This window comes from Camellia sinensis, chromosome 2, assembly GCF_055761805.1.
Source record: "Camellia sinensis isolate YWXY chromosome 2, ASM5576180v1, whole genome shotgun sequence".
Classification (NCBI taxonomy): Eukaryota; Viridiplantae; Streptophyta; class Magnoliopsida; order Ericales; family Theaceae; genus Camellia; species Camellia sinensis.
Genome location: NC_138962.1, coordinates 51,257,865 through 51,267,558, shown reverse-complemented (window position 1 = coordinate 51,267,558; position 9,694 = coordinate 51,257,865). Strand labels below are relative to the sequence as shown.

The 9,694-nt window shown below is 35.6% G+C and overlaps 1 protein-coding gene across 1 annotated transcript; it reads left to right on the top strand.

Moving 5' to 3' along the window:
• Positions 1 to 398: 398 nt before the first annotated feature.
• On the top strand, positions 399 to 6,540 carry LOC114289891 (disease resistance protein UNI-like). The gene is made up of 2 exons (XM_082914401.1): positions 399 to 572; positions 3,682 to 6,540. The coding sequence occupies exon 2, from the start codon at positions 4,119 to 4,121 to the stop codon at positions 6,090 to 6,092; it is 1,974 nt and encodes a 657-aa protein (XP_082770527.1). The 5' UTR covers positions 399 to 572; positions 3,682 to 4,118; the 3' UTR covers positions 6,093 to 6,540.
• Positions 6,541 to 9,694: the final 3,154 nt, after the last annotated feature.

The following is a 9,694-nucleotide window of genomic DNA, read 5'->3' as shown; positions in this document are numbered from 1 at the left end:
ATGACTTTATAATATCTCCAATTATTCATTAGATATTTTATTATTTGAATAAAAATTTAATCTGATATAATATATTTTAATCCTTTTATAAAATTTGATCAGTCGATTGGCCAAGTTATTCATCTGTTCACCTATCTGGAGGAAATTTTATTAAATTCATCCAAAAATCAGTTGTTTGGGAGGATGTTTAGGAGAATATCCGGATGAATGTTCGGTCCAATAATCACTTATAAATTTAATAAAAGAATAAACACACCAATATTGATTTTTTAATTTGATATTAAACTGGTAAAATAATTAAAATATTATTTTTTTAACATAATTATTAAATTAAAGTTATAATAAAAGATGAGACGAGAGATGGTCTTCTTGTTTTAAATAACCCCAACGATACCATATCGATCCACCGACTCCTTTACCCGTTTCTGATTTTTCGGCTTCTCCCTGGCTCTCGCTCTCGCTCTCGCGGCGGATCTCAGGGGGTTGCGTAGATCTCAGCTCTCTGGCACGGTTGAGGAAATCTCAAAGTTAGATTCAGTGGTTTTAGTTGACCTCTCTGGATCTCTATATATGTTTGTATTCCATCCATTTTTCCAACTTTTCATTAAATCCTAGAGTATAATATACAGATATATAATTATTAAGATTATTTTTCGTTGCTTTTCGATAGAATTTGTACCTCCTACGTTTCTTTTTGTATCTATGAATGCATTCTGTTTGAGTTTTCATGAAAAAAAAAATAAAAAAAAAAATTAAAACTAATTTAGTGGAGAAAATGAAACAAAAAATGCAAAACCAGATAAGTGATGCCCAGAAAAATAGAGCGACGACCTAAATAAATATATTTATTTAAATAAGTGCACTTATTTAGGCATGGGATCTACTATATAATCCATCTTTTTATCTTTTTTTTCCATCACATCACCTCTCTACGTTTCTACATATCTTTTCGTAAAAAGACAAAAAAAATGCATTTTTTTAGGATACCCTAAACCAACCTCTAATGCCAAACAAGCTGTTATTATTTCTATATAATTTTCTCTCTCTCTTTTTTAAATAGTGAAAATGATTTTAAAATTTTAGAGATATATATTTGTGTTTATTTTTATCAAATTAATTTTAAATTTTAAATTTTTTTTGAGAAAACAAATTCTCAAAACTTAACCAAACAAAACAAAGCTAAGGTGATAGTTTTGTTAACTAAGGTGGGTCTTTGATCTGGTGGTTATGTGGTGTCGGGTTCAACTCTCACTTTGTGAGGTCTGGGGTTCAAGTCAGGAGTTTGATATTGTTAGGCTTCGGCTTAATTATTAGGTTTGGTGACTTTTTAGTTATCGTTGGGCTGGAGGTCTCGGGTTTAACTCGAGTAGCTCTTGATAGAATCTTCTCTTTTTGCTGACCCTAATGGTGTGACTGAACCTCGCTACCACATTCATCAAAGAGATATTAATAAATTTTTCCCCAAAGCGAGTTCGCCACCAACATCCGCTAAAATTTGTCCTTTTTTAATGCATCTACCCCGCTGAACCTGGGGTTTTTGACGCATACAAGTATTTTGTTGGAACCTTGATACATAACTAATGGAATGTTTAGAGTGTCTCCATTACCTGATAAAATGATCTTGTCAGTATTAGCATAAATGATCTTTCCCGCGGAGTTTGATACTTTGTGCTAGTATTTGTTTCTCTCCATTATGCGGTTGTCTGTAGCTGATTGTTGGGCGTGGCTTGGTAATTGGTTGTTAGGTTAGGTAACTTTCTAGCTTTTGTTGGGTTGGTGGTTTATTTGAGGTAATATTTCTCATATTTGTAATTACTCTGTTAGCGATTGACAAAAAAAAAATGATAATTTTATGTTTTTTGTTCAGTGAATTGAACACTGGTTGGTTTGTTTTGGTGCAAGCAAGGTTTTGACAAGCGGTTGCGGTGACGCGGTAGCGGTCGTGGGGTGGGGTGTAAAGTCCGTCGCGTAACGGTTGCGGTAACCGAAACCCTGATTTTTTTTTTTAAATTTTTCGCACAATTTGAAGAAAACTTACCGATTTAGTGAGATTTAAAATAAATTTTGATCAATTTTGTTAATTTTTAAGTATAATCCAATACATTTTATATTTTTAAATCACTATAAATTGAGTTTTTTACATTTTATTTCAATAGTTAATGATTTTAAGAATAATTGATTTTAAATGTCTAGAAATTATTTTTTACCAATGTCTTAACTAACTGAATAGAATAAAAAATATTCACAATTATTAAATGAAAGGATTATAAAATAAAAATTGTGCCATAAATTTAAAAAAAAATTATAAAGAAAAAAAATTCATATAATATTTTTTCTTTGGGCATGGATTACTTGAGTATTTATTCTTTTTTTTTATAAGCTTTTTTTTTTTTTTAAGAAAAAAAAAGTTATTCAGAATATTGTAAAATGGTGTATCGGTGTCTAAGGAACCGTTACGGTACCGCTACAGCCGTTATGTAACACCGAAATGGCTGTTACACGTGAATTTTCGTAACACTACTATAACAACCGTAAGGGGTGGCGGTAACCACTACAACCGTTACGTAACGGTTGCGACCGCTTTTTAAAGCCTTGGGTGCAAGTCAACAGAAAATCAAGTATGTCAGTTTGGTGGCAAATTCTACACCCTTAAACTTTGTTAGCTTCGGGCTTTAAATCAGCATAAAGTTGATTTACTGTGATTTTTATAGTTTTCGAAATTTATTTTTTCTTAGAAATAGAAAATGGAAACTGATTTAAAAATTTGTTTGACAAATTGTTTTTGATTTTTTTATTGTTTTAAGAAACATTTAAAGTTGTTTTCTTAATTTTTTAAACACTTTCTGCACAAAAGTAAAAGTTATGGCTAATTTTGAACTCCCCCCCCCCCTCTCTCTCTCTCTCTCTCTAAAATAACAAAAAAACAAAACAAAAATATTGAAATGAAATGAAACCATACCAAACAGTTCATAATTTGAAGTTTGGCCCCGAATCTTGTTTTGTTTTTGTTTTATTAATAATTTCTTAGAGGAAAGTGAGTCTAGCCTAGCTTGTACGGATACCTGCCTATTCATGATCAAAACCAGAAGCTTGGCTGCCGTGGACTGATGTAGTGCTAGACGACCAATTTCTATGATGAGAATATAAAATAGAAGCTAATGCTAAATTAAAGCAAACCAAACTAACTCTTTGGTTTATTATATTTCTCAAAAGTTGTAGAAGCATTTTTCCACATGTGCATATTTGGTTCTCATCTGCTTCAGCTTGAACACCATATTTATATGTAATTTGTTCCAAATATGGCAACTTCATGATAGAATTTTCTCTTCCCATGTAGAGGTTTTGTGAGTTTAGGTGTCGAGCGGTTCAAAGTCTAGCTGTTATACATCTTATTCCTGTTTGTGTTTGTTTGTAATCATTCACCCGTCTGAAGTTTAGAAACAACATTAGGGAGAAAAATTCTTGAATAACATAAATGTTGGGCCATTTTTACTAATATATATTTATAGGATTACCTTTTTGTCAGTGATTGACATTCTAATATTTTCAGGTGAATATGAAGTCAAATTGTATATATTAGCATTATTTTCTTTCTTTTTCTTTTGTTTTTGGAAATCAAATTTCAAATTGCTTTGTAATTAACATTGAAATTCTCTTTCTCTGCAATTTCTGTAATTGCAGGAACTGACCACACCATGGAATTCTTGGGTTCCATTTTTGAAATTGGGAAGAATGCATTGGAAGCAACTGGAAAATGGGTTTTAAATATCAATAGCCTTGATGCAAACATGAAAAATCTCAAAAGAAAGATAGAGTACTTGAGCTGTCAAGAGGATGATATAAATACAGAACTGAGCAGTGCAGAGCGGTCATTGAAAAGACGAAAGAAAGAAGTTGAAGTTTGGCTTGGGGATGTGAAAACGTTAAAAGGTAATGTGCGAACTTTGCAGATACTTGAGGAAGAAGTAGTTGGATGGAAGTATGTCTTCTCACGTGCACGGTTGGGAAAGCTTGTCATGGAGAAGATTCACGAGGTGGAAGAATTGCAAGTGAAGGGTAGATTTTCTAATGGTTTGCTGATTGATGCACTGCCAACTAGTTGATGGTCCAGACCAACAATGGGATCTTTTGGTGAAACCACAAGTGAAAGGAACATGGAGAAAGTTTGGGAATACTTAATGGATGATGAGGTTAGAACAATTGGTGTGTTCGGAATGGGGGGAGTTGGCAAAACAACCATCATGAAGCACATTAACAGTCGACTCTTGAATGAAACTTGTAACTTTGATGATGTTATTTGGGTCACAGTATCTAAAGCGTTCAACATTAGCAAACTACAGAGTGACATAGCTAAGGCATTGAATCTTGATTTTTCAGATTACAAGGATGAAACCAGAATAGCAACTGAATTATACGCAATCCTTTCTCGAAAGGAGAGGTATGTGCTCATCTTAGATGATCTATGGGAAGCATTTCCTATGGAGAAGGTGGGTATTCCTGAACCGGCCAGATTTAATGGATGTAAACTAGTTTTGAGAATACGATTCTTTGAAGTGTGTAAAAAAATGGCGAGCAGACCTGTCAAAGTGGAGCTTCTCACGGAAGAAGAAGCACTAAATTTATTTATGAGTAAGGTTGAAGGTCAGACAGTGCTTATTCCTGAAGTGAAAGAAATTGCTAGAAAAGTTGCCAAAGAATGTACGGGACTGCCCCTTGCAATCGTTACTTTGGCCGGAAGTATGAGGGGAGTAAATGACATTCATGAGTGGAGAAATACATTAAATCAATTGATAAGCTCAACAAAACAGATCAGTGACATTGAAAATGTAGTGTTTGAGCTACTAAAGTTTTGTTATAGTCGCCTAAAAGATGAAAAGCTCCAATACTGTTTCTTGTGTTGTGCATTGTATCCACGAGATCATATCATCCCTAGGAAAGAGCTGATAGAGTATTGGATATCTGAGGGACTAATAGCTGAGGCGAACAGTATAGAAGCAATGTTCAACACCGGTCATGCTATATTGAATAAACTCGTAAATATCTTCTTGCTGGAGAGTGCGAAGATACACAGGACAGAATGTGTGAGGATGCATGATTTGATCAGAGATATGGCTCTCAAAATAACAAAAACGAGTCCTAGATTCATGGTACAATCTGGTGAGGGATTAGAAAGAGTATCATATACAAACTGGTCTGCGGAACTTGAGACGGTTTCCTTAATGTATAACACGATAAAAGAACTTACTTTTAAACCACCCATTTGCCATCGGCTCACAACCTTACTATTGGGACATATTCCATTAAGAAAGATTTCAGATTCTTTCTTTACTCCTATGCAACGTCTTAAGATACTGGATTTGTCCAACACCTACATACAGTATCTGCCAGAGTCCATCTCCAACTTAGTGAATTTACATGCACTTTTACTAGTGAATTGTGTGTGCTTAGAGTATGTGCCATCACTGGTGAAGCTGAAGGCATTAAAAGAGTTCAAACTGAATAGAAGTCTGATTGGAGAAGTACCCCAAGGTATGGAAGAATTGGTTAATCTTAGAAATCTCGACCTCTCCTTCAATAAAAGCCTACATATGCTTCCTTGCTGGAACTTATGCAGACTCTCCCAACATCAAATCCTTAGAATTGAAGGGTCAGGAGCTTTGGTGTCAGCACAAGAGGTCTTTGGCTACTTGACGCAATTAAAAGTTCTTGGTGCTCAGTTTCTCAATGTACAGGAGCTTACCAGTTATGTGACATCTCAACAATGCCAAACCTTGGAAAACTACCGCCTTATAGTGGGAAATAATTTTGAATATATAAACAACTCTGTGGGGAAAGAAGTTCATGCGATCGGTTTTGACTCTAAACCTTTTGGGAGTGGAGTTGATTCATTGGTGCTTCCCAGCAACATAGAATACTTTGGGATTACAAGATGCGAGGATCTCATTAGCTTATCAGATATTCTGTCCTTGAGGGATGCCGGTCATTTGAGAATTTGTCTTGTCCAATACTGTAATGGGATAGAATCCATCTTTTCATCATCATCCTTCTCAGAAGATTGCCAGATCCCACTAAGAATTGTTGAGGAATTATGACTTCTTGATTTACCCAGATTTAGGGTACTCTTTGATGGAGTTGTTCCACCACGCAACATTTCATTTAACCTTAAGAAGTTGTACTTCTATAGATGTTCCAGTGTTAAGAATATTTTTCCTGCCATGTTGCAGAACTTCCCTAACCTTGAGGAACTAACCGTATCTGATTGTGAGAATGTTGAAGAAATAATAGTAGAAGTAGAGATGAGATATCAGAGCCATCATCAAGATGATAGCAACATAATCACACTCCGAAATTTGAAGAGTTTACGGCTAGGAAAGATACCAATACTGAAGAACATATATAAGGGCATAATGGTTTGTGAATCTCTGCAAGATATTCTTGTACATAGTTGTCCCATGTTAAGGAGACTGCCTCTTTCTTTCCACGTGAATAGTGGGCATGCATCAGCACCTCCCGGTCAGCACGTTAGGGGAGATGAAGAGTGGTGGGTGTTAGTATTATTAGTGTACAGAAAAGCTGTAAAGTCAAGCATAGCTAGTTGTCATTTATATTATATAATATGTAATGTTTCCTGCTTTCGGTGTCTAACTTAGCATCCTATGCTGTCATCTCCTCTCTATAAAGAGAGTGCTCATCTTCTTGTAATAACACATAGAAATACAGAGTTATTCATTTTGCTCTCTCTCCCTCTCTTTATCAAACTATTCTTACATGGTATCAGAGCTAGGTTAAGAACCTAATAATTCAGCTTCACCGGCGGGCGGCAGCCTCGCCTTGGCCGTCCGCCGGACCTCTACACATATCTTCACTCCGCTGCCACAAATTATTCTTCTTGATCTTGATCTTCTTGTTGCTGTTGCTGCTGCAGTAGTTTCTAACAAATTCCATCTTGGTCACCTCCACTCCACTCTTCTTCACCACCTCGCCGGAGCAAACATTTCTACACTGTTAAAAAAAAAAAAAATTAGATGTGAAGAAGAGGTCTGTGTCATACCTGATTCGAGCGATGCATCGGTGAACATCAACCCTGAATCTTCCTTTCATAAATCTCTCTTTATTGCCTTCAACGAACTGAAGCACAGATAGATTGTTGATTGTACAACCCACTAACCCCATTCACAAATTGCTGTCGATTCTTTCTCCGCTTTTTAACGACTTCAAATCCATCACCCTCTTCATTCGTACTCTTGTTTACTTCCGATGTTTTTGACTGCTTACCGTTGCCAATTTCAGAATCCAAGTCTGCCTTAGCTTCGTTCCCACAAAGAATTTTTATAACTGCGCTATTGTTGGCAATCGCTTCTGATGAATTTTCTGAATACTCAAACTTTTTCTTGTTCACTGCAACAGACTCACTTGCAGGATCAAGATTATGTTGAACCGATTTTACAATGAAGCTAAGCAGTATCTGCCTTGCTAGCTTCGCTTTCTCTCTGTCCTCTCATCTCTATCCTCTCTCACATTCTCAAATTATTATTTCATGGGTGAAAATACTGCTCCCAGTCTGTCATAATTGTTTCAGGAAGCACATGGGCTCCTTTAGCTACTGCTGCAAGCACTTGAGATAGTTGCTATTTTAAAATCAAGTAAGTGGGTTTATTTATCATGATGGGGCCATCAGAAGTTTTTTAGTGGAGATTATATATATGTTATATGGTTCATATCTGAACATCATTGGTCTTCAAGTGGGAATTGGAGGGATTTTAAACTTGGTCATGGAAAAGTGGGTTTGCGTGCGTCTTTGGTTGATAAGTGTGATATAATGATGCTGTCCATGCCTTAGTGGGCTACATGGGTATTCTTCTCCCGCGTGAAAAAAAAAAAAAAAAAAAAAAAAAAAAAAAAAAAAAAACTTTTTCCTATTATTATTATTATTATTCTTTTTTTACATTTTCGCTCTGTGTTAAGTTGTTTTGCTCCCCTTTTTTAAAAAACAAATAAAAAATAAAAAATAAAAAAAAACAAAACAAAACAAAACAAAACACAAAAACCAACAGTCTGATCACACAACACTTCCTTATTTATTATTATTATTTTTTAATCACCCCATGTTCCTCTGTTCCCACATACCCCAAGCACGACATCACCTTTCTTTTATTATATATATATATATCTATATATTTTATTATAATCTCTTACCCCAACAACACACCCACAAAAAAAAAAAAAAAAAAACAAAACAAAACAAAACAAAACAAAAAAAAAAAAACCTTTCTATCATTTTTTTTTTTTTTAAACATCTTCACTCTGTGTTGAGCTGTTTTGCTCCACTTTATCCATCATTTTGTTTCAACCTCAAATAGGTTTTTATCTTCACACCTCTTTGAGTTTGAGGGGGGGTATTCTACATATATCATGGTGAGCATATTCTACATATATCATGGTGAGCATGGTTACACACCATGCGAACCACCAAAGATGGTGCGCATGGTTATACACCATGGGAACCATCCAAGCCACCCCATGGCGCACTCCTTAAGTCGTCACCTTGGTGCACCACCAAATTCTTGTACATCGGTCCGGCATGACCCCGTAAACTGTCCCGACATTGATTCCGGTCAGCTTCTACAACGGTCCGGCATGACCCCGTAAACTGTCCCGACATTGATTCTGGTTAACTTCTACATCGGTCCGGCATGACCTCGTAAACTGTCCAGACATTATCTGCTACAACGGTCTGACACAACCATACAGTGTCTTCACCAACGGTTCGACGCGACCATACAGTGTCTCCTATCCTATTTTATTTTCTTGTTTTGTTACTCTTTCCAAACTCAAGTTGGTTTGTGTCTATCCTCCTTGAGTTTGAGGGGGGCTGTTAGTATTATTAGTGTACAGAAAAGCTGTAAAGTCAAGCATAGCTAGTTGTCATTTATATTATATAATATGTAATGTTTCCTGCTTTCGGTGCCTAACTTAGCATCCTATGCTGTCATCTCCTCTCTATAAAGAGAGTGCTCATCTTCTTGTAATAACACATAGAAATACAGAGTTATTCATTTTGCTCTCTCTCCCTCTCTTTATCAAACTGTGGGAATATCTGCAATGGGATGATCCCCACACCAAAACCACTCTGCAGCCTTTGTTTGTTCCATTTCACAAGGTAAATATCATTATATCGTGTCAGATTAAAAATTTGGCAAACTATATTCAAATCAATCCTTGACAAAGGCCATACCTTCTGAGAGAGGTAGCTAGTTTTAATAAATTTCATTGGGGAGTACTTTTTTATTATTATTTATAATCATGTAGTATTCGTTGTTTAATGTTGCACTAAGAATTTTGTGAACTCTTTGGCTTGTGGTTTTGGATTCTTTTAACTGCAATAAAGGAGGTAAGTGACCTTCCACCACATCCAGTAACTTTTTTATATTTGTAGAATCTGTTTGAAAAACGTTGATGAAATCCTCACTTCGTTGTTATGAAAATAAAATGTTTTATTACTTTCTTGTGTTTATGTTAAATGATCAGGATCAAATATAAGAATTGCCCACTTTGAAGCTATCAAAGTTGAGAGGGTAATTTATGTGAAAATTGGGCCGAGTTAGGTAATGGGCCACTATGAGCCACAGTACAAAGGGCCGAGTGAAATGGCCATGTAAGTTACTCCGGTCGTGTGGATATTTTGAAGTTAGTC